Here is a 25,355-nt window from a genome sequence, read left to right as displayed (position 1 = left end):
TAGTCCAGGCAGTTTGTCAGGAGTAGCTGCCTGCCTCCAAGTAGTTAGGTCAGTCTGGTCAATTTCAGTGGATCTTTTGGATTTAAAATACACCAACAGTAGTATAAACTAAATTACATTCTTCATTACTTTTGAAAGGTTTTTTTTTTACTCTGTTTGTAAAAACCCTCATAGAAGCTTAAAAATAAAAATTTCTTTCCCTAAATGTCTGTGCCTTTCCATTTTCAAGTTCATATACATTTCTAGAGCCGTCCTCGTTCTCCATCCTAACCAAAACAGTGAACCAGCCTACCTTGGGGATAAGCAGAAAAGATATAATGGAAAATCTAACCAAAAATAGCTCGTGATGTAAACTAGTCTCAGAGATGAGAAATACTGGGTTACTTAACGAAATGGACAGCGTCTTAACTAAATGCGTTCTTTTTATTTATTTATTTATTTACAGTATTTATATTCCGCCCTTCTCACCCCGAAGGGGACTCAGGGCGGATCACATTATAACACACATAGGGCAAACATTCAATGCCCATAAACACATCAAACAGAGACTGAGAGACACACGCAGAGGCAAGTTAACCTTCTTCTGAGGGGATGTTTGATTCTGGCCACAGGGGGGAGCAGCTGCTCCATCATCCACACTGACGGCACTTCCTCATTCCAGGTCGTAAATTAGTTAATCTTGCCTCCCCACTTTATAAGCGGTACCTTATCTCCTAATTGATAGATGCAACTATCTTTCGGGTTGCTAGGTCAGCAACGAGCAGGGGCTATTTTTTATTTTTTATTGACGGGTGCTCACCCCGCCACGGGCTGGCCTCGAACTCATGACCTCATGGTCAGAGTGATTTAAGGCAGCTGCTCAACAGCTGCGCCACAGCCCGTGAAAAAGCAACTTGCCACTGAATAATAGCAATAATGATGACAATGATGAACAAATTTGAAGGCTCAATATTGTACCTTTGCAAACCAAAAAGTGAAAAATGAGAAGAATATGATAAATTACAAAAATGTATAGAATTACCTCCCTTGAACCCATGGTAAGTGGTTTCTCTGTTTCCTTTGTATTCATGTTGGAAGTCTTCAACTTGTGTCCCAAACACTTCAACGAATAATAGATGAAGTACCCTTAAGACACTCTAAATTCTGTGAAGTCACCCTTTCATTTGCAAGGAAAGAATATGACCATATGAAAGAATATGAAAGCCTCACATTTAGGCTTCAGCTTTGAATAATATTGCCACCTCACTGCACATCACAGCCACATAGAAAACATGGTCAGGGTTTCTTTAAAATCTTGCTACGAGCATACAAGCAAGATATCCTATGCATTTAGGTGCCAACTGGGTCCTGAGGCCTTTCAGTGTTCATACTCAAATCTTGCGTATCTGCTGTGCGTGTGCATGGATTGAGGCAAGTTAAGTGATATGCTGCCTTCTGTATCTAGCTCCCCCACATCCCCATTTTCAAACTACATTGGGAATGTAGCTGGTGTTCTGGCAACAGAGGATCAGGTGTCAAGATGACACAGTTCTTTCCCTTGCGCCAGCAGCTGCAAAGCAGCAGTGTCCTTGAACAGGGGCTTACTTTAAATGCCCTGTTCAATGACTGCATCTGTTGAATTCCTTGTAAGCCTAGAGCAGATGTGCAACTGATCTTGGAGCTCACTTATGTGTCAGGATGTCCAGTTTACCACTTTACTGGTTAGGTGCCTGCTTTCCGCCTCACAGTTATCTGTTGTAGTGGCAGGAGGTACCATTATTTCTTGGAAAGAACTGTGGACAAGTACCTTTAGCTTATACTTATAGCTATCTCTTTACCATAGAGGGAAGCTTTGGATTCATACTGAGATCTAGAAAATATGATGGTCATATATGAGTTAGACCAAAAGGATCAGGAACCTATCAGGAGGGCCCAGTTTGTGGTCTTGGCTATAGACTTGACATGGGGTGTCTCTGGCTGCTGGCTTACATTTCAAATTATATCAACTCAATCAGTTTCGTTCAATAAGTTGGAAGTCTTTTAGTACGGCCTATCACAATTAGGTAACAGATCAAGTCTTAATACACCAGGAGCTGAACATAAGTCAACAGTGTGATGTGGCAGTTTAAAAAGCCATTGAGATTCTAGGCTGTATCAATAGATGGAGGGAAATCATAGTCCCAGTCTTTTTTGCCTTTGTCAAAGGTGACCTGGGATCTGTGTCCAGTGCTGGGCACCACAATTCAAGGAGGATATGGACAAGCTGAAACTTGTCAAGAGAAAGGCAAGCAAAGTGTTAAAAGCTCTGAAAGCTTATGAAGAGCAGCTGAGAGAGCTGGACATGTTCAGCTTGGAGAAGAGAAGGCTGAGAGGGGACATGATAGCCATGGTTAAATTTTTGAAAGGATGTCATATTGAGGAAAGAAGCTTGTTTCTCCTGCTCTTGAGATGGGCATAGTAATAAATTCAAATTACAGGGGGGTAATTCCACTTAAGATTAGAAAGAACTTTCTTATGGTAAAAGCTGTTTGACAGTGTAATGGCTGCCTTGGAAGGCAGTGAAGTCTCTTCTGGAGAATTTTAGGCAGAAGCTGGATGCCCCTTGATTAAGTATTCCTGCATAGCAGAGGGTTGGACTGGATGGCCCTTGTGGTCTCTTCCAACTCTGTGATTCTTTGAAGCTGCTCTGACCAGACAGATTGCTGGTCCATCTGGTTCTGGGTTGAGATGATGTTGATTTGCAACAGATTCCTAGGACCCCTGATTTTTCCCAATTGTTCCCAAGCTCCTGGCAGGACATGAAATACTGTTGCCTTCTGCTTTTTAGAAATGAGGCAATTAGAATGACCAAACCATTGGCTCTGGTTCAAGATTGTTGTCTCCCAGATTGCACTGTTTGTCATGTAAGCAGTTGTGTGAAGATCCCATGCTCAGTTTGTTTTTGAGAAACAGCTGTAGAATGCAGCCTGTAGTTCTGCCAGCACGAGGAGAGCCATTTAATATATTCATGTTGTGCTTCAGAGCATGTGTTTATATTGGCATGGTAATCCTTTGTTGCAAAACAATAAACCTTCACACTACTTTTAAGTCCCCGTGACTTAAGGAGTTTCTACCATGTTTGTTTTACATTAGATAAATGTGGGCGTTCCCTGGAACACCGCAGCCTCTCTGTGTGGATTTCCTTCCTTCCGCTTCCTTGCCTTTGCTGTGTTTTGGCTCCAGGATTCCACTCAGGTTACTATAAATTTGGTGAATGTCCGTGCCCAGCCCACATCTGATAAGTGGATATCAAAGGAACAAATCAAGAAGCATTGATGAAGGAAATGGCAGAGAGCTGATTTTCCAGGTAAGGAAGGCGTGGTTAAGACTGGCAACCTCTGCATGGGATGGGACTGAAATCTAAGGAAAGTTGGCTCTCTCGCTTTGATCAGCCTGAAGTAAAGGCTTCAAGGCTGTTTTATTGTAACCAAAGAAAACATTCATTCATTCCAGAGGTAACTGTGTACACAGGAAAGCAGATATATTTTTTAAAGACAAGAAAGAACAAATGGAAGGGGGGAATGGGAACACAAATATAAAGCAGAATCCCTACTTTAATATGGAACGATCAAGGCAAGTCAAATTTGGAAGTTTTCAGATACTTTTTTCTTTTTCAAATTCTTAAGCATCTGTAACGATTCTGGATTCATTGCACGCAATGTTATGACTTTCTCCTCAGGAACAGAACATCCTGATGGGAGCATGAATTCTCCTTAAAAAGGGATAGAAGTCTTAGTCTAGATGCATTGAGGATGAGAGCAAATCAGAGACCATGTGATTCAATGTTGGAAAACAATAGGGTCTGCCCAGGAATGGGCCTGCTAGAGGAACATGTAGCAGAGCATGGTAATGGGAATTTACTGTAGGCGCTAACCTGGAATATGTTAATCTAGAAAATGTTTATATTTCCAAGTACAGTGACAATCTCTATTCACTTGGGAATCTAGCAGTGTGGATTTTACATCGGGGTATATGTCCTTTTATCCCAAGGCTAGATATCTTGCAAATATCAGAAGCCTTAGTACTGCTAATGGTAAGGAATGTTGGGAGTGGAGGTCCAACCACATTTGTATGGCCATGTGGATTTGTTTTCTATAAAGTCTTCAACCCAAATTTAATATCAGCCAATGGAAAATTCCTAAGAACTGTTTGCCTGGTGCTTGTTTCATGTGCTTGCTTAAGGGGATTCTACTTCACTCACCAAAGAATAGAGGTGGGCCATCTGTGGTCCTCCAAATGATAGATATTGGGAAATGTTTGTGTTACATTTGATATTCTGCTTTTCCTTCAGTGAGCTTGAGGAAGAATACATGATTCCCCTCATTACTATTTCATCCTCACAATGATACTATGAAGTTGGTCAGGTTGAGTGACTGACCCAGTTGTGGCTTCAGCTTGGATCTCCATTTAGTGCCCCAACTATTACAACACCTTAGCTCTTAAAATCTGGAGCTCTACATGTTGGCTACCTTTGCTCTACAGGGCTGCAACCCACCTTGTTTTGGTTATGACAAACTCAAGAATACCCCTGCAGGAACTGGGAGATTGCCATGGTCGTGCCATGTGGTCTTGTAAGGCTTCTTCTTCCCTGTAAATCTTTATCCTTCCACGGGGATCTACCACAGTTCACTGGAGAAGATAAACGTGGTGCAAAAGGACAGCTCCCTCTTCCAGAAACCTTTTTGCTCCCACTATGAAATGCTTTCCCTTCCTCCTCTGTCTCCATCTCCTAGCCAGCGATCCCTGGAAGCCAGATCACTTACCTAGACTTTCTCCTTCCCAGCCTCACTTCATGAGGGTGGAAGCAGGTCATGCTGACCCAAAGCGTGGCACTCTTTGGAGCTCTCCACGTACCTGTCTCCTTCTCTTTCCTGTGTTAATCATAAATCCACCCTTCTTTTTAGTAACCCAGGGGCTTGCCTTGTGTTTCTTACTTTGTGGGACATTGTCGGGGTGAAGGTTGCTTTTCTGGTGGCTCTTGGCCTCCATGGGCCTTGCTGCTAGTGCAAAAGAGGGTGGGGAGACAGCACCATCTCCCTGCTCTGTAAAGCCATGAAGCTGTGACAAAAGGTGGGAGAGTCTTGAAATCAGAGAGGGGAAGAGAGAGAGCAAAGGAGACCTGGATGCAGCGGTGTCTGCTGTCCGTGTCTCCCTCTCTCTGGCACCTTTCCTCCGCTGCTGAATTCCCTTAGGAATCAACAGCTGCTACATAAGGCAGACAGCCTCCCTTCTGATTTGTAACCTGATCATCCTGTGGATTAGTGGTTATTTTTAATCTTATGTTGATCTGTATTTTTTATTGTTTGCAAAATCAGACCCTCATGAGGACAAGAGGCACTATGTTGTCTGTGATTTCTGCATCTTCAGGAACAGCGTAAGAACTTCAAAAACTGCTGACTCCTGTCCTTTCTGCTCTATGGGTCAAGTAGCATTTTGTCTGACCTCTATTGAACTTTCCTCTTAAGCGGCATCTAGAACAAACCCTAGCAAAACGACTCTAGCCAGCCAAGGTAAGTGTTTGGATGGCAGCCTTTCAAAAATGTGGAATTTTGCAGATTTCTATATGTTACCTTGTGTGAATGATGCAATAAAACCCTGTGAATTAACATCCTATTAAGCTCTACAGCCCCAATATTTTGTCTTGATTCATTTTTACTTTTCAGTCTTGATGCATTTCCAAATTAGGGATGCCCACCAGAAAGCAGCCTCGACAGCTGAGCTGGATAGAAAATCTGAAGGAGAGAAAGTCTTTAGTGACACCACTACCATCTTCATGGGAGGGAAATGGGACATGTTCTCATTTGTTGAGCACATGCTGTGCATGCCAAAAAAATTTTTTATAAAAAAAAAAATCATCCCTTGGGATCTTGAGCGACTGGAAGCATACGCTAGGGAAGAACTTTGCATGGAAATTGGGAAGAGATGCTGATGGAGTAGATAACATGGATCAAGATGGTGCAGCAGGCTAATGGAATAGGGCAGTTAATGCTAAAACAATTGAAACAATTGGATAATTGAGAATTTGCAGCAGTATAGGGAGAACTCTGCTGTTTCAGCTAACACATTTCTTTTTGTAGTGTCCTTTCACACTCACACTTCACAGTTACTTTGCTATGATTCCACTTTAATTGCCCTGGCAACATCCTCTGGGATTGGTAATTTAGGAAGGGCTCTTTAGCATCCCTAGCCAGGGAGTTCCCTGGTGTCTCTGACCAAACTACAAATCCCATGGCAGCCAAAGTGGAGACAGAGCACTCGCATGATATAGTTTGAAAGGGTCCCTAGAAAGGCAACTGTTTCCTTGATCTGCTCTTAAAGCACTGATATGGTGACACCCCCAGCATAGTTGTGGAGACAACGGAATGGCTGCAGGATTTCACAGTATGATGAAATTTTATTTTATTTACCACACTTAGATCCTGTCCTTCTCAACCCTGAAGGAGCCTCAGGGCGGCCTAAATTGAGTGTGTGTCTTTAGATGACATGCTCTGTATGTTTGTTGTGGGGAAAGCAGAAAAATGCTGAGCATCCCATCCAGGAATCTGGTAAAGAAATTAAGCTGATTAATGTGAAGCAGGAAGTGGCAGGAAAGAGTTTCCAAGGAGCTCTAGTGTCCTGGAACAACGTCCCCTTCAGTTCCCTTGGGTCTCTTGATCTAGTTTTGTTTCCTCTTCTAGATTTGCAGCCTTGCTTTGGATTTTGGGAACCATGTGCGGGAATTGCCAGCAAAGAGGGCACCTTTGGAGATGCAACCTGTTGCTGTTTTTCCTTTGGAGTTGCTCTGTGGCAGGTGAATCCTATGCCCTGGGGTGCCCTGGGTTTGGCTTTTAGTGATTAGTTAGAACTGAAGCAGGCTGCCAAACAAGGTGTCAAGAAAAATATTTCCCTCCACTTTCATAATATATGTCCTGCATGGCAATTGTTCAGGAGCAGCCATCGCACCAGTTTGAAACACTGCATGATAATTGTTACAGTGGGTTAAAAGCAATGTACTAACTAAATGCCTTAAGCGTTATTATTTAAAGGAAATGTATGTTTGTCAAGGACAAGTCTTCTGCAAAGAACATTCAGATACTTTGAAATAAATATAAAATAAAATAACCACAACACCTAAAATATATTTACTGTATTGTGAATATATTAAACCTGTATTCATTCAATAGTAGCAATTTAGATCTTGCTATATTTCTCCAATTACAAGTCCCTAAAATCTCAAATGGAATCAAAAAGCTGATCGAATGTTCTTCTCATGGCAAATTAATGCCATTAAGTTGTTGAAAAGCTAAAATGCTTTGGAAAGGAATATATTTTTTGATACCATGAGTGGCTTTGATAGGTGATCTTGTTGAAATGTGAAACTGCTTCTTTTTTCTCATGGTACACAAAAGTAAACTTTACCAAAGATTTCTTATTTTATGGTTTTATCTGTGTGGGATGAGCACTTGATATTTTGTTGCATAGGGCCTTTTTTGGAATATGTCCCTAGGGAATCAGGTGTATACAATGAAGGATATACTTAATCTCCTGTGCTGGAGGTGCTCACTGAGAGAGCCAAGCATAGATGCTTCCTGTGGCCTTCAGTACCTGCCGGTGGTGGGTGGCTTCTATAAAGAGAGATGCCAAGGTTTTCCGAGTTGCCTAGGAGCAGAGCCTTTCTGATGTGAATGGCAGAGAAAAGACACTTGTGGAGAGAGGTTCTCCTCTGGTTTCAAGGATTAAATGGGCCCACTGAACACTCAGTTGAGGGCAGCATTTGTACAGCACCTTGGTTCTTTTATTTTGTTGAAAATGGGAATAGCTGGTGGGAGGAGATTAAGTGGAGGCCAGCTGTCCTCCTTCTCTCCCTCAGAGGGATGAGAGAGATCTTTCCTCAGTTCCTGGGCCTGATGGGAACCTATGTAGACTTCAGTCCTCAATGGTACATGTTGCAGTTTTGGCTTCCAAAACGCAGCTGGAAGCTTTCTTTCTGCCATTTTTAATGATTAACTTCCCCTCCATTGGAAGTGTCAGTGGAAGAAAATCTCATCTATCACATTGATCTTCCACCTCTCCTTTCCACAGCTTCAGAGAAGGCAATAAATAACACAGACACCCCCATCCAATATAATTTTTCTTGATGTTATTTTAGGCCTGTTCCTGGGGTTATTCGTTGTGCTGATTCAGAAAATTGCATTGGATATAACCCGTCAGCTCTATCATCTTAAACATAGCCCCCAGATGGCGTAGTGGACTAAGTGACTTGAAGGTTGGGTTGCTGACCTGAAAGCTGCCAGGTTCGAATCCCACCTGGGGAGAGTGTGGATGAGCTCCCTCTATCAGCTCCAGCTCCATGCGGGGACATGAGAGAAGCCTCCCACAAGGATGGTAAAAACATCAAAACATCCGGGCGTCCCCTGGGCAACGTCCTTGCAGACGGCCAATTCTCTCACTCCAGAAGCAACTCCGGTTGCTCCTGACACGAAAAAAAAAAAATCTTAAACATGGTTATCATGATTTTCTGTGGGAAAGGATATGAAAACTGATATGGGATATGTTCTGTATCTCAAAAGCTAGAACTGATAGGGGAAAACTGGTGCCATTTTTGGAATCAGCAGGCCAAACATACCCAGAAACAGGTCTCACATTTGAGGCAGTAAAATGTGTGTTGCCCAGTGTAATCATTCCCTCTAATAGCAAACTCGGATGGTACTATGCCAACTGGATTGGAGCCAAATCAATCACGGAGAAACGCAAGTGTTCATCAATGCAAAATCACCCTCAATGTATATTTCATAATCAAATTAGCACTTGATAATATGGCAACCTAAGAAAGCCCTATCTGAATCAAGCTAAGGGCCAGTCTAATCCACCCTTCTCTTCCTACCATGGCAAACCAGTTGCCCGTAGGAAGTTATAGGACAGCAGGCTTAGAAGCCAGGAAGAGACAAGCAGGAAAAAGGGTGGAGGGAGGCAGAGCATTATGGGCTAGGTTGACTTAATGCAAACTTTAGAAAGTTTACTTTAAGACTGCCACTCCCATACTTTCCCTTTTGGCATGAGCAGTGATTATATTGACTGGGAGATTCTGGGAGTTGTAATCAGAATAGCTTTTCTAATCCCTGGAGGGAGCTATGGTTACTTGACTGATTGGAACATGGAACACAGACAGACCATGGTTGCAACATTTTGTTGTAGGTGCCACGTGTAGGATCTCAAAACAAAATCTAAAAATGAGCCTGAAAACTTTATTTTGATGTTAGTAACCCTGTGAAGCATTGAGAAAATATGCACTGGTCCTGTGCCCCATTGCCTCAAGTGTTTCTTGCTTGCTCGCCCTCTGACATACTTGGTCATTGCTGAATAGTCCATTGTTTTGTATATAGGAATAGATACGGCAAAGAAATAAACAGGTGTGAAATTTGGAGTTCACACATTTGACTACTTTAGCACAGAAATTGGATTTGGGAGGCAAGGGATGCAGAATACAAGCATGTCACAAATTCACACAGCCTCTGACAGAGAAGCTCCTTTTTTACAAAGTATCTTTACACTTGGCCATTCCCCTTGGCCCCTTGCCCTTACTCCAGGACACTGCCTGTGTTTTCCAGCCCACAACAGGCAAGGCAAACAGCAGCTGAATGGGTGTAAACAGAAAAATGGAAAGCAAAAGGGAGAGCAGATTCGCCTACATGATCATCATATTTAAAAGACATATATCTGTACATTGGGCACCTAAAATGGAAGTGATAACAAATTCTAGAGACTGGCGAAAGAAAGATGCATTTTGAAAGAAGTTTTCAAGTGGTCTCTAGAAGATTCAAACCTGTTTTCCTTACTTATACAAAGCTTGCAAGACCTGTTTCTTTCATTCTATATGCCCATATTGTTGGTATTGAATAAAGGGTTGGCTGAACCATGCTGAGTGTTCTTTTCTGTAATGTAAGAATGTATCCCTATTCTTTCTATGTTTTTTCTGGCTCTGGTATTCTACGAATGCTTAGGAACTCAGGTGCTTTGTTAACTGGGGTTTACTGGTATATTCATAGGTTAGAGAATGCACTCCCTGAAACTCTCTTCCCGGGGACCAAAAAATCAGTTTCCTTTCTCTCTGCAGAAGCCTGGCCCCATCCCACATGTCTTCCCTTGTCTGCTTCCACTCCGCAACCTGTGCAGGGATTTTGGGAGCTGGTACGGCAAGGCACCGGGTGCTCCAGCCGAGAGCGATCTTCTACTGGGCAAGAAGTACACATTGTCAGCCTGCGCAGTGGGATGCCAACTAATGCCCAGGTAGTGTGACTGTCAGTGTGTTGCTGCAGACATATCTAATCCCATAGTGCAGAAATTTAAGGACTGATCCCTGTATTGCTGATGACAATGGGCTAATGGTTTCCTCTTTTGTTGCATTGAGAGAGGGCGAGAGGGCAGCTGGGGCTGGAGAAATTATTGGTTACCCCAGTTTTATAAGGGTTGCCTTCAAAATGATTTCAATAGGAAAAGCATTATGGGAGACTGTGGAAGATTTCACAGTTACTAAGCCAATTTGGAAAAATGATAATCTTATACAGCACTTTCAGACCCATCTGGGTTACAGAAGGGTTAGGATGGAGGGATGAGATGGGATAGACATGTCTATTCATGCATGCATCAATGCCTTCACTTAGTCAGCCCGCCTGAAACACAGAGTAGCATCCACTTCGATATGGATAAAAGCCAGGGATGGACGCCATATGATCCTCCACATATTAGTGGACTTCAGCTCCCATCATGTCTCATCATTGGCTGTGCTAGTGGGAGTTGAAGTCTAATAACATAAGTGGCTCATCCCTGATGACAGAGGGCTCAGGTCTGGCTTTCATGTTGAACATCACTCAAGTCAGACACTATTCACTGTACACCCTTCTTTCTGTACTAGCCATTTTTTTCTGACTGGTATCTTTCCCATTTCCTTTCTATTCTTACTCTTTCCCTCTTTCCTTAATTTATGGAGAAAGGTAACTGTCTGCTTAACCCCATTTTAGGTCATTCTTGTGTTGAGTCCTGAGCCAAAGGATGGAGCCCCCATCTTTGTTCTGCAGTCCCAAGAGCCTGTGCTCTGGATGCTATCATCTCCTCCTAGAAAAAAATGGACCTTCCAGGTGAGAATGGTTATTAGACGGAAGAACCTAAAAGTACTATTGGAATTGCGCAGGGATTCCTAAGGGAATGGTTGAGGTCCCATGGACTGTACAAAACTAAGAGCAACAGCTGCATGCTGTGGAAAGGAAAGAGAAGTGAACACATTCACCCATTGCCTGGCTAATACTTTGAACAAATATAACTTGCTTTATGGTCTAATGTTGTTTGTCCTCAGAACTATGCTGTGAAATTAGTTATTGGGATAAGATGGGGAAATTGAGGCTAGAGAGGCTTGCCACACAGTGAGCCTATTGCGTCTATGTTAAACTAGAAAGCTGCTTCTCCTCTGGGATATCAGAGAGGGGCCAAATCTGCCAGATCAATATCCTTGAACCTTCTTTCCTTCCACTCTGCAGGTCTCCCTGGGTTCCGGTGTTTCGGCCCCTGAACCAGGGGCTTTTGTTGAGGAGACCAGCTTTCCAAAGACACCCCGAGGTCTGCTCAAATGGACACGGAGGGAGCACGGAGGGGTCACATCTCTGGCTGAGTATCATGGAGTCAACACAGTCTACATCCTGGGAAATGGTATGCACAAGGAGGGGAGAGAAAGGGGGACACTGTAAGCCTGTGCCAGTTCTGTATTAGGAAGTGTGTGTGTGTGTGGGGGGGGGACCAGCTTTGAAGAAAAATCACCTTTCAAGCAAGTAGACCAGAAGGTATAACATTTTGGGCGATGAGGAACACATCCAGTGTCAGAGCTTAGAAAAGTTTGCACCATAACTCACAGGACCACCCAGTGGCCAATTGTAGTGTAAAAAGGAACTGTTCCAAGTTCTGCATGTGGAGTCTTCTCACCCACTCAGTATGCGGAGGTTTAAGCCCTTTGTCCCTGTATCTAGGATTTTTTTTTTCATGTCAGGAGCAACTTGAGTTGCTTCTGGAGTGAGAGAATTGGCCGTCTGCAAGGACGTTGCCCAGGGGATGCCCGGATGTTTTGATGTTTTTACCATCCTTGTGGGAGGCTTCTCTCATGTCCCCACATGGAGCTGGAGCTGATAGAGGTATCTAGGATTAAGGTATGTGGGTGGGAAGGAAGGTATGAGGGAGTGATCCCGTAGTGACATCTGCTATGCAAACAAAGAACAGGATGGATAGATTTGCTCCATCTCTGAGGCCTGCTTGATGTCCTTCCTGAATTAGATTGCAGAGTGTAGTGCTTAATGTCTCCTGCAGCCTAGTGGCTACCCCAATTCTCCCTTCCTGACCTTTCTCCCTCAGACGGCGCTGCACCAGCCACTTGCAAGTTGCACAGGAATTTCCTCTCTTCCTTGCATTTTGCCTCTGATCGCCAACGTCAGCCTCTACAAGTCTGCCTGAATTCTCACCCTCCCCAGGACCTGGAAGTTCACATCATCTTCTCTAAAGGGCTTGCGCCAAGGTGTGTACTAGCGTTTGCCTATGTGAACCTGTAGCTGAATGTGTAAGAAGTATAACGTGTTTTGGTGAGGGAAATATGCAGAAAGCTGAAACAGTTTGTCCTGTTGAAAGAGGAAAAGACTGAGTTGGGAATCATACAGGGTGTGTGTGGGGAAAGAAACATGTATATGATAAACTCTTTCAAACAAGACTTGTCTTTACAAATGAATATGATGTAAACTAAAAGGTTTCTAAGATCAGGGTTAGAGCCTGGGGTCAGGTGGCAGATAGCCATTGCTGTTATTGCAGAGATAGAAGAAGCATTATCGAATGTGTTTCTTAACTCTGCTTAGGGACTCAGCCTCTTGCCTCTGCTGTGTGCTTTGCTCTCTGGTCTAATATTGATGGTGGGAATGGTGGTATGCTCTCTTCTAGGTCCAGCTTGGCCCATCTGACTGTGGAGCTTCATGGTGTCCAAAGATCCCCGCACCAGGGGCTGCTCTTGATACTGAAGAGCCAAGGGGCTGCCCAGTGGAGAGTTCAGGCACACCACCTCACTGGCCAACTGCACATACTGGTATAGATCAGCCATCCACAGATTCCTGTACATCTTAGGCGAAAAGAAGTCCCTTTTCCCTAGCCAAGGGCTGCAGTGCTACATTTGTGCTAGGGCACACGTGTTCACATGTATGTCCATAATCATACCTACAAGTGCATGTAAACTTGCAACCTGATCATAACCCTTCTCCTATAATGTGATCTTCTTCTAACACTATCTCTTGTTTCCCTTGGCCAGATAGAACTTCATGCACTTGGCTATAGTGATCCAAGGAGTGCTGCCCAGCTTCTTTGTTTGCTCTCTGCAATCCCCCCTCTGTTGTTGGTGAAAGACAGTGTTGCTTTCCTAGAAGCCTGTCTAGAGGCTATTGCTTGATTCCCTGGCCTTTTGGCCCTTTTGGCTTATGGTCCTATATCTTCTCAGGTCTTTGTTTTCTTTCCAGGCTTCACATGAAGTTATTGTCAGCAGCACAGAAGCAGAGCCATCTCTGATTGTGACCCAAGAGATATCCTCTGAGTTGGCTTTCATCGGGGATCCCTTGCAGTACGCAGCAGAGCAGAAGCTGCCTGCCTTCATATCCTATACTGAGGCTGAGCGGGTGAACAGGTTTCTCCTTGTGGTTGGAATGAATGGTAGGTGAAACATGGAGGATTTAAAGGAGCCTGAATTGAGAAAGGATCCGCTAGAGAGGGTGGGGACATAGCAACAGTGTCCACTAGATGTTCCTGGCATTCTTTTTTAAGCATTTGTATTATTAACCAGTCTCAGAAATTAATTCTCTACTTTTTCTTGTGTTATTTTGTCTGGGGCTATTCCTGATAAATCCTGATTCATAGAAGTTTTACTTTAGCACTTGCATCAGACACTCCAATTTTCAAAAATCTCCAGTATGAAAAGTTTTCAAGGACTCCAAAATGCCCTTCAGCTTTTTAGTTCTTTACTTTTGTCACCTTCCTGTTCACTACGCTATCTGGTGCTTTTTTCACAGCTGCTGTGGGATCCCAGGCATAAGGAAACATGTAGTGAATAAGGCAGTACCATGTGCCCTAAATGATGAGATCTGATGACACCATTGTTCCACAAGGCATAAATGGTGTCATATTTCCTTCACTCTGAATGTATTTCTGGGGAGAGAGGGATCCAGAATGTAGCTCCCTGTTTTGTTGTTGTTGTTGTTGTTACTATAATGGGAAAAGAAATAAATTCTTGTGTTGCTGAAGCCAGTGTGCTAGTATTTCTGATTTTACTATGAGAGGGCATGATATGGATGGTAGAGAGGGAGAGATTATTAGTGTTCCCACTTATTTTAATAAAGCTTCCCCCATAAATTAATTGTCATAGGCAACCATGATCTGTCTGAACCTTTTCCCGACTTTCTAATTCTAGATTGAGTCTAAGTTGCTTAGAGAAGCTTCGTTGTCCAGTTGCCAAGGACTCCCCCCTTCAGCTCTAGAAATATCAACCAGCAAGGTTGGATTGATTTTCCCTTAACACAACTTTATTGATTTTTTAAGACTACAAAGAAGCGGCTTAACAATCACGCAGTGAAGCAAGAAGCGAAGAATTACTAAGACATTTTCTTTTAAAAACAGTGTTGTTAAATTCTGAGATTTTTTTAAAGGCCCTAGTTTTGTCAATACAAATTATTCAATTTCTCTACCAGAAGTGATACACCTGTCATTTGAGGAAGAGGTGGGAGAGTTCATCTTCTGTCTAGCAAGGAACAGCTGGATATGTTTCCCCTGGCTGCATCACCTTTGCATATCTCTTAATTCTTTTTAGAGGCCACAGCTGCTGTTCCAGCAGATTCCATGCTCTTCTGGCCATTGCTTCTGCCTCCCTCAAAACTCTCAGTCCAAAGACAGTTGTTTCCAGAAGCTGCCATAGCAGCCAGGGAAGGAAGGCCAGAGATCTCGGAAGAAGGCCGTTCTGCAATCCCCCAGAGGCACATTTCTAAAACAGAGGGACTGGAATCTACCTTGCATCCTACTGCGGAGCAGAAACCCTTTCATGAAAAGAGGGGCCCTAAGAGAGTAAGTACCCAATCTTGTTAACACCAGATTGGTAGATTCAGGCCCCTTCTACACTGCCATATAAAACCCAGATTTTCTGCTTTGAACTGGATCATATGGCAGTGTAGACTCATATAATCAAATTCAAAGCAGATAATGTAGATTATCTGAATTATATGGCAGTGTAGAAGGGGCCTCAGTTTCTTATAGTGTGCCATTATTTGTTCATTTTATTTAGTATCCTGGCATTCTTCAGGCAGACAATTCAGAGTGGCACATAACCTTTTGAAAACACAACTAAAGTAAGTTAAAATAATTAAGGTGATATAGTGGTTGTATAGACTTTCTCCTGCCATTGAGAATCCCATGACATGAGACTACGCGAGCATCTCAATTGGCTTTTATACAGTGCCAAAGGCTGCTCTGGCTTGTTAGCTGAATATTCCCTATTTGCACAGTGGTTCTTCTATATACTAAGCAGTAGCTCCTGCTAGCATTGTCACCCAATAGTCATTTCATTTGAGGTGCTGGAAATGGAGCCAGGGTCTCTTCCCATTCGAGGACCCAGCCATTAGCATTCTGAGCTCTCTTTGGGAGATTTATTCTTCTTAATGCAGACTAGAAATTTGAGCTGGAGATACCCTGAAGTTTGCTTTTGCTTCTCAGAAGCTGACCTTTGACTTGGATACCCTCTTGGTTACTGCTGTACATCAATAGTCCATATAGTAGGCTGGTGTTTCTCATGCAGGTCTCCTTTACCTCATCACCTCCAACCCAGACCTCTTCCTCAGAAGCCACCATGTCCTTTCAGGATCTTCCCTTCAGCCACGGTAATGTCCTGCTCAACCTAGATGTTTACAGCTCAGAGTCTTTTGCCAAGCAGCCAGGACCCTGTACAGTCTCAGCAAACAGCCGGGTCTTTGTGGAGGTAAAGCTCATGTTTGTACCTTGCTGGAATTGGCTTTGAAACACATGCTAGGTCTTGGAGTTCTTTCTTTACATGAACACAAACTAGTAGGCTTTTGTCCTGGGGGCAGGGGTAGTAGGAGATAGAAGTTTAGGCTTCAAGGCCTAATATGGCCTTCAGACATTATCAGAAGACAATATCCCCTTTCCTATAATGCCATCCCTTAGCAGTTTCCTAGCATTTGTATGGGGTTTCCTCCATTCTAGAAGACTAAAATCTCTCTATTAAGGTTCAGGTAGTACCAATAAGAGTTTTAAGCTAAAATATGCTGCTCTTTCTGTTCCCATCCTTTTGGCTTTGGCCCTAGTGAGTAATGGACTCTCTGAAAGTGATTTTGGCTTTTATCCTTCTCTCTGCCTCTCTCCCTCTGAAAGTCTCAGTGGGGCATTTGTTTTCCTTGCAGCTTTTGTAGAGATGTCAATTATAACTGTGGCTGGCCCTTGCAAAGGCCTGTCAAACATAGCAGGGAGCATTCCTCACTCAGAGTCAGTGCTGTATTTTTGTAGGCCCAAAGAAGCAGGCATGGCTTCCACTATTCTGATACAGAAACCTCCATTTTACATTTGGAAAAATACCAAGAGGTTTTGATAGCCCACCTCTTCAGCTTCAGTCCTCCTGTAATATTAGTTTTGTTGATGAGTAAACTCTGAATGATGCACTTTTTGAAGTCCTTGCAGCTTTGTTACATGACACCCTCGCTTTTAGCTTCCATCATCTATTTAACTGTTAAAGACACTGTGAGAAGTATCTGACAGGAGCTGGGTGTCCCAGCTATATATTTACCATATTTTTGTGTAACAGTTCTCAAAGAATAAAATATTCATTGCTTAATAGGCAATGGAAATTTTTGAATGTACCAGGACAAAAGTAGCAATTTAAGAAAGGAAGATGTATTCAGAGAAAACATAAAACATCATTAAAAAATGATCAAGTGTGTGCTGTGATTCCACTGAAGCAGAGATTTTGCAGAATACTATATTACAGAATTCAGTTTATCTTAATGCAGATGTTGTTTCTATTACTGTGGATAGCACACACAATTCTGCCCCATAATAGCAATTTTGATTCCATACAGAAGAAACCAGTTCTATGAGATTTTGGTGATAGTAGAAGGGTCTCAGAGGCTGGGGATGTAGGGGATGAGTCATGAGACTGTTTTCTATGCAAGAAAAGGGTTAATCCATGGTTTCTTTACTCAACTTCCTAAGTCAGGAGGTCTCCTAGAACATCCATTATGAATCAATAACAAAGTACAGAGATCGTGTAGCAGACCAGATGACACCTTTGAGGGGAGCTGGAGGAATTGGCTGCCCTTTGGTTTATGGCTCCTATCAAGCAAAATGCATTCAACATCATTGGATGTATTGGTGTGACAGCAGCTACGTTTTGCAGCACTGCTGCTGTCTCTTTTTTTAGCTTTTTTTTTTTTTTTGGAGAATTGAGCTTTCTGGCTAATTGCAGCTTGTTTCTCTCCAGGCTTCCTTGACATCCTATGACTTGAGTCTTGGCTTCACCATCCAGCGATGCTTCATATCTCCCTCTTCTGATTCTTCAGTGGTTTTTCCATACCTGCTGATCTATCACGGCTGTGCTGTTGATGCCCATGTCAATATGTCAGAGTTGGAGCAGGCAGCCCGGGGCCAGGCATTGCCTCCAGGCCAGCAGGAACGCCGCCGGCTGAGCTTCATGCTCCAGCCCCGCTCCAACCACTCTATTCATTTCCTGCACTGCCACCTGGTGCTCTGCAGGAGGGAGCACTGGGATTCCAGCAAGTCCAAGGGCTCAATCCCAAAGGTCTCTGGCTCCTCAGGCAAGGGAACACTGATCTCTAGTTGCTATCTGGTGGCATCGTTCCTACCTCATATCTGTGTACTGTTAGAGACTTAATGCTCCTGATGGGAAATCTTTATGTGAGAACTTGCCCCTACCAAGTCAGGCTGAAAGAATATTCCATTCTTGCAGTCTCTCATTCTAGTTGTGTGCAGAATTTTTCCCATCACATGTTCTTCTTACCAAAAGATGTTGGGAACTGAAGTTGAATGGAAAGCACTGAACCATGGTTTGATTCACAATCTTAGAAGCATCCGTTCCCTTGAGATGGAAAGGTGTTGCCTAAGAAACAGTTTGTTCATAGAGTGTTGGATAGAGGCTGAAGATGGTGATGGTGGTCCAGGTTCTACTTTTTACAGTGCCATGAAACTCACCTTGGACCTTGTGACATTCCCTCCCCTCAATAAAACCTGATCAACTCTATAATGAAGGATTGTAATGAAGATAAAGTGAGTGATAAGAGGAGACATGTGGGGTATAGATGTAAATAATCTAACAAATGAGTTGATAGGATTAGGTCATGGTGACACTACAATACTTGGACAAGGTGAAGGCTCTCTGGAGTGGGCTTGGAGCCCTCCTGGTTAATCTGGGAATCTCCATGCATGAGATCTGGGCTTCTTGGGAAGGGGGAGGGACCTGGGTCTAGGCTGTTTCCTTTGGCTGGGATGAGATGTCCTTTTGATTTATGTTTAAGTGCCCATCAGAGAAGGAGGTTTGCAAGGGAGAAGTCGAGCTGGCCAGTGGTCGCTTCCAGCGCACTGTCACAAAGCCCATCATTGTGACTGTGGATACTCCACTCAGAGCTGCCACTCCATATCTGAGACAAGGTAGGTGAGAAGTTTGGCAAGCGTTCTGGAAACTGGCTGGGAGGGGCTATGCTCACAGTCACATGGGAGCATAGGAGGCTGCTGGCTCAGGTCATGGGCATATCTAGCTTTGTGTTATCAACTCTGACTTGCAACAGTCGGTCTCAAGAGCTCAAGGAAGGTTTCTTTCTTATCTTAGACCCCTGGCATTCTCCAGCAGTCTCACATCCAGGTATTAACTGGATCTGACCATGTTTAATTCAAAATTAGGGTATATAGCAGGAAAATTTCTTTCTAAAAAAGTGCCCTCTGTATCTGCTTCTACTTTATTAGGAAATGGAAGATGGGGCTGGCATGAGTGAGACTTACTTGAACATCTGGTCCCAACAAGCTACAGACTCAAGAGTTTGCCAATGACCTAATGTTTATATGTACTGATAAGCTCAGGAGATTTACTGTTCAGAATTAAGTCTCTGCTTTTTTTTTTTTAAGATCTTGTGCTGTGTTGTGTGACATTTTTCCTGCTTCACGGAGGGATATTGTTTTATAGAGGAATGCTTTAATTTTAAAGTCTTTGATATTAATCCAATCTTGCTGGAGAATAGGCAGGATATAAAACTTTTGAAATAAAACTATTTTTCTTATGGCCACTCTTCAATAAGCATTCTCTTGAATGTCCCTTTATCCTTCCCTTCTTTTCTGTAGATAATTTCTTACCCAATCAGCAAGGAAAACCACGGAAGAATGTGCAACCTATCCCAAGTAAGTATATTTTGGCTATCCTCTTTCATTAGCCTCCCTAATTCAGAATGGGAAACCTCCTCAACCCAGATTCCACCTCTAGCTCTGGGAGAAGTGAAGTCAAAGAAAAGTCCATGTTTTGCTGCCTGGGACAGAACAGCCAATTGTGGTTTTCCCATCTAAGTCAAGGTACAAAGTACCTAAAGCCAACCAAATAATTTTGGATTCCATGAGGCAAGAGTTATGAAACTGAATATGAGGTTGAAAATGCAAAACTCATGTCTCCCTCTCCATGGCTATAAAAATGGAAAAAAATTAAAAGATTTTTTTTTCTCACTGCCATTTTATGACACCCCAAATCTTCTAATTGAATGGCTGCCTCGTGTATGGTAGGGTCCGCTCTGCATGAAGCCTTTTCTACATGCTTCTGGAGATGAGATGTAGCAGGAGTCCCAGTTATGGGACATCATTTTATTTCATTCTTTTTTTTTTGGGGGGGGGGGTTATAAAGCAGACACATAATTTATTTTTACTTCTCTATGTATCCCTCCCTTTTATCTCTCTCTGCAGCAACAGCTGTCCCGCGCCTAGAACTCCCAGCTGTAGTTGGCATTGCCTTTTCAGCCTTCATTATTGGCCTATCCCTTACTGGTGGACTTTGGTTCATTCATTCCCAGACAGGTAGGCATGAGACTAAAGCAGTTCGACAGCCATCTTTTAGATTGCTTAAATTGTGCACATGGCAAACATGTTTGACTAGATGGCCCTTGTATTCTATGATTTGGTGAAGCGGGTACTCTGTTTCGACAGAACCTTCTCTTGTCAGTTTAGTAATGTATTTGGCAAAACCTAAGGAAGTGTATTTTCGTTCCCAAACTTGGTATAGCTTTGGATACAATTGGACCTATAAGATTCATAATGATAGGATTATGGTATTTTCCTCTCCCCCTTTAATAACCATTTTCTCCTTTGCCTCTTGAAATGAGTTCTGTGTGTCTGTTCTTCCTGTTGCTGCATATGAGACCCTGCACTTAGGAACTTGTTTATTTATTTATCAAAATGTTTATTTGTTGCTCCTATGTGTCTTCAAGTCAGCTCCGATTTATAGTGATCCTAGCATTTCCTTGTACAGATTTATTCAAAGATTTGACATTGTCTTCCTCTGAAGCTGAGAGTGTGTGGTTTGCCCACGTTCACTCAGTGGCGTTTCATGGCTGAAAGAGGAACTGAACCCTGGCCTCTTAGAGTTCTAGTTCAAAGCTCAAACCACTACACCATACTACTTATATAAAACAGGGGCACCATGGTATGGTGGACTAAAAATCCAGGAGCCCTTGGTGTAAGTCCCTATTCAATCACTGGTTGGCCTCGGACAACTCACTCTCTCTCATGCTCAAGGGAAGGCAATGCCCAAACTCTGCCAAGAAACCCCCAGGACAGGGTTGCCATATGTCAGAAACAAGTTGAACACACACAATAAGCAGTATCCAAAGACCTTAGGGCAGCATGTCATTAAATCAATTTAAGGCAATAAATAACAAGAATCATAATTTTAGAAGACTAAAAGTGCATTGAATAATTTCTCACCTAAAACAGTCTATTTAAAGCCAGTTATAAACAGTGTAGAATAATGCCCATCAGAGAAGGAGGCATGCAATGTGCAAATTGAATAAATTTGGTTAGGCCTCATAGAATTATAGAATAATAGTTGGAAGAGAGCATATGGGTCATCTAGTCCAACCCCCGCCACACAGGAAAAGCATAATCAAAGATCCCCCCTCCCTGAATAGATGGCCATCCAGCCTCTGTTTAAAAGCCTCAAAGGCTTACAGCAAAGTTTCTCAAACTGCTCCTCCAGATATTTTGGACTTCAGCTTCCACAATTCCTAACAGCTGGTAAATTGGCTGGGATTTCTGGGAGCTGAAGTCTAAAACACCTGGAGGAGCACAGTTTGAGAAACACTGGCTTACAGTATAAAATATGGCACGGGGAAACACCAGGGGAAGGGGGAAGTAGTCAGGGAAGAAGAGCTATGCAGTTTGATGTACTTAAGCTTGATTTTGGTAGACCATGGAACTAGATGGAGGAAGTGACTGAGTGAAAGTTTTCCATGTAGCTGGGTTCCTGGTAGGGTCAAATAATGGAACCAGAGCTCTTAGATGATCTGTGGTGCAAGCAGCTTGCACAGAGATTGGAATCAATGGTCTAGCCATGCCTGAGCCTCAAACCATGGAGGGGATTAGGTGTCTGGCACAGCTAATGTCCAGCTTATTATGACCAGTTGAGCAAAGTGCTTTCTTTGTCTAATCATATTTGTCAAGGTCTGTGCACCCCACTATGGAGAGAAAAGAAGTTGAACAGATGGGAGGATAAAAGGGTAAACACTGACATGAGTGACAGAGAGTGGAAATCATGAGAGGGAAGTGGGATTGGTGTACCTATCACAGTGTTAACACTCATCCACTGGCTTTTTGTTTTAGCAGACAAAGAACTCATGCATTTTCATGCCTTTCTTTGAAACAAAAATATCTAGAAGCATTGGGTTGTTGTATGTCTTTCGGGCTGTGTGGCCATGTTCCAGAAGCATTCTCTCCTGACGTTTCGCCCACATCTATGGCAGGCATCCTCAGAGGTTGTGAGGTATGAGTACCTCACAACCTCTGAGGATGCCTGCCATAGATGTGGGCGAAACGTCAGGAGAGAATGCTTCTGGAACATGGCCACACAGCCCGAAAGACATACAACAACCCTGTGATCCCGGCCATGAAAGCCTTCGACAACACATCTAGAAGCATTCATTTCTAGACTTTAATGCCAGCCTTGAACTCTTAGGTGAGGCAACTATCATAAAGAGAAGTCGGACGGCAGCTGGGAGAGGTGAGATGGACTGCTGAGCTTTGGAAAGCCTTCCCCTTAGAGTCAGAGATTCTGAGCCATACTAATTTCTGCCACTGCTGACCACTTTAGGGAATGTCTGTGTGGGCAAACATTCATTGGTTTTATTGTTGACTGTTGTAGTTTCTACCATACAGAAACATGTTTTCTTTCTGCTTGGTATGAACCATTCATAGTTGCACCCTGAAACATACAGAGGGGAAAAGAAAGAATGGCAAAAGACCCACTCACTGCTGTGGGACCAGAGTTTCCAAACCATGATTCTTGCGCCTCTGAGCTGGTTTAGTTTTGCCCCCATGCTAAATGGCAGGAAAATATACCAAGATGTATGCTGTAATCAGGACAGGTTGAGAATCCTTTACCTGGAATTCTGCAATATGTCAAAATCATCCACATGCATGGCTGAGATAGTGGCACCTTTGCTTTATGATGGCTCAATGTGCACAAACCTTGTTTTGTGCAAAACAAGATTAAAAATATTGTCTCAAGGGGATGTATACAGAGTACATATTAATCAGAAATGAATGTCATGTTTATACATGGATCCCAACTCTAAGCTATCTCCTTAGGTATGTATATGCAAATAGAAGTATTTCACAATCCCCCCAAAATTCAAAATGCAAAACACTTCTAATCTCAAGCATTTTGGATAAATACCCAGCAGGTATAACCACTTGCATGTATTTTTGCAGGGTGTGTGGTGGGGGGAGGGAACTGCAAAAGGAAGGTCACTCAGAATATGAACATTTTGAGGGGAGAGACTGTGGAAGAGAGCCTGCAGAGTAGGCCTGGCTTCAAATCCCTATTCAACCATGCAAGCCTACTGGGTGATCTTGGGCAAGTCATGCTCTCTCAGCCTTAGAGGAAGGCAAAGGCAAAGCCTATCTGAAGAAATTCTGCCAAAACCCCTGATAGATTTACCTAATTGTCAGAAATTACTTGCAAGTACACAAGAAATTGTAGGAGGAGGTATCTATGATATCTTTCAGCAATGCTGTTCCCCAAATTGGCAAGAGCAACAAAGGAAGTTTACTGGCCCTAACTCCTTATGAGTTGTGGGCACATTTTGGCATCCTTTGTGCACCTGGCGAAAAAGCAACAGCTGGGGAGCTGTTCTTCTCAGGAGTGTAAGGGCAGCTGGACCTCAGCCACTGGCAGGGTTCTCCCCTGTCACCCCAGTGGCTGTTTCACCTTCAGGTTGAGGGAACTGCCTCCATCCTGTGCAGGACTAGTGTAAGTATGCTGGGGAAGATGTAATGCCAGCTTGCCCTTGGATAAATATACAAAGAGCAAAGGGTGGGCTTGCTTGCTTCTGGGAGGGGTAAACAACAAAGCATGAAAAAAAGAGTGTGGGATGGGGAAACAGAGAAAGAATGCCCCTGCCTCTTTTCTCTTTTCTTCCTGACAGGTCCTGAAGAAAAAGCAATTCCAAAGGCCCCAGAAGTATCCTCAGCTCTGAATGCAGCTGACCCTGCATATGGTTCCATGCCTTAAATAATACAGTTAGCTGGATGTAAAAACGTTAAGAGAATAGAAGCTCTGATATTGTAACGAGAAAGGGGAGTAATTGCTTTAAAGGACAACCATCACCATGATGTATTTTCACTCAAGCTGGCTGTATGTCTGTTTTGTAGGCTTCAAGCTATGCTTTGCTTGTGACCAAGCATTTGTTTCAGCATAGCTGGCTGTGTTTCCCACTCAGTATCAAAGGCACCTATGAAGATATCAGCCTAACACCCATCTTTTAATCAATATCGTACTATTCTGCATATCCTCATGTTCTCTCTAAACTTCACCTTATTTTTATTTATTTATTTACAACATTTATATCCTGCCCTTCTCATCCGAAGGGACTCAGGATGAGTAAACCCTGTACAACTTTTCTGTGCCTTGGTTGGGGCAGCTGGTGAATTCTGCTGCCCCTTCCTTTTGACTTTCAATTTTTGGACTGAGGTTTAGACAAAGAACTTTTCTGCTCTAGTCACTACTGAAGGATAAGACACTCCCCTGTGAAGTAGTAGGGCAATTTATCCCCTTACCTGGTGCAGAAGCTGCCAACTGACACAACGTGAGAGAAGACAAAAGGCTCAGGTACGTCTTGGGGCTGCCATTCCCAGTGGAGGAATCTGGATGAAATGACACTTGGCAATTTTAGTCATTTGACTCTATTACTAAATCTGTGCTCTTTGCATGAATGTGAATCTTTATTTAAAGAAGCTGACTTTCACTTACCTTTGAAGCACTGGTTCCTTAACTTCCTGACAAAAATCACTACCAAAACCCAAAAGTTAAATTTAAGCACACTGGGACAGTGTGCGTGCCTGCTTATCAGGTAAGCTATCTTGCAAATGATGTACCAGCAGATTTGCAAAATCCACTGTAGTTATTTCATCTAGCAGAATTTTTTCCCTACAGTATTTTTAGTGGGTACTTTTCTATTAAAATTGTAGACCTTCTGTTGGCTATTTCTGCAAAAGCTTGATTGAATAGGGCAGACTATTAATAGCTATATTACTGTACTTAAAGATCTATGAGAGAGCGAAATAAATGGCATCTTACCTGTGATCCTTGGTACATTTTCTCCATAGTGTGTACATAAACTATCAGTTCCACCACAAACTACAACTCCACAGCAATAAAAGGAAATTTAATTTGCTTGGCTAGTGAAAGCAGAAAACCTTTGGCCTACTGAATGATGCTGGGAGACCAACATCCATCAGCTGCTGGTGACACACATGATGGCAGATAAGGTCTTCCACATTGTAGGTTTCCCATCTCTAAGATAGTCCAGTAAGTACACAGATTAGCTTCTCTGAAAATATCATATATATTACATGGGTGGGTTCTACGTGATTTTTCAAAATGAGAGATTATTCTGGGTTTCCTATGTTGCTATACCGACTTTTGTGAACAACATATACCTATTGCCCTCCAAGTAGTAATTATAATTTAGCACTTGACTCCTTTGCACTGAAAATACTGGCACAAACCTGGATTGGGTAAACATGTTTCT

The 25,355-nt window shown here is 42.9% G+C and overlaps 1 protein-coding gene across 6 annotated transcripts; it reads left to right on the top strand.

Annotated features, from left to right (window-relative positions):
• Positions 1 to 321: 321 nt before the first annotated feature.
• On the top strand, positions 322 to 24,907 carry LOC103277850 (transforming growth factor beta receptor type 3). 6 transcript variants are annotated; one of them, XM_062973939.1, is made up of 16 exons: positions 322 to 3,325; positions 5,386 to 5,528; positions 6,696 to 6,808; positions 10,112 to 10,284; positions 11,016 to 11,132; positions 11,529 to 11,697; positions 12,391 to 12,550; positions 12,964 to 13,105; positions 13,530 to 13,719; positions 14,870 to 15,120; positions 15,848 to 16,027; positions 17,543 to 17,860; positions 18,594 to 18,726; positions 19,411 to 19,467; positions 20,017 to 20,127; positions 23,751 to 24,907. In XM_062973939.1, the coding sequence occupies exons 3-16, from the start codon at positions 6,727 to 6,729 to the stop codon at positions 23,834 to 23,836; spliced, it is 2,169 nt and encodes a 722-aa protein (XP_062830009.1). In that variant the 5' UTR covers positions 322 to 3,325; positions 5,386 to 5,528; positions 6,696 to 6,726; the 3' UTR covers positions 23,837 to 24,907. The 6 variants fall into 6 exon arrangements, 4 of the variants coding, with proteins under 4 accessions (XP_062830009.1, XP_062830008.1, XP_008102829.2 ...); XM_062973938.1 differs by having other exon boundaries at positions 5,334 to 5,528; XR_010003866.1 differs by lacking the exon at positions 23,751 to 24,907 and having other exon boundaries at positions 5,334 to 5,528; positions 17,543 to 17,876; positions 20,017 to 20,095.
• Positions 24,908 to 25,355: the final 448 nt, after the last annotated feature.

This window comes from Anolis carolinensis, chromosome 2, assembly GCF_035594765.1.
Source record: "Anolis carolinensis isolate JA03-04 chromosome 2, rAnoCar3.1.pri, whole genome shotgun sequence".
Lineage (NCBI taxonomy): Eukaryota > Metazoa > Chordata > Lepidosauria > Squamata > Dactyloidae > Anolis > Anolis carolinensis.
The sequence above is the reverse complement of the archived record's forward strand: the minus strand, read 5'-3'. Positions and strand labels throughout refer to the sequence as shown.

What these genes read in the sequence shown, in the direction of transcription:
- LOC103277850 (XM_062973939.1), top strand. Translation starts at nt 6,727, where the DNA reads ATGTGCGGGAATTGCCAGCAAAGAGGGCACCTTTGGAGATGCAACCTG. An exon ending in CCTTGTGGTTGGAATGAATG is followed by an intron (nt 13,720 to 14,869) that starts GTAGGTGAAACA and finishes AATTCTTTTTAG; the next exon opens with AGGCCACAGCTGCTGTTCCA. An exon ending in GTTCATTCATTCCCAGACAG is followed by an intron (nt 20,128 to 23,750) that starts GTAGGCATGAGA and finishes TCTTCCTGACAG; the next exon opens with GTCCTGAAGAAAAAGCAATT.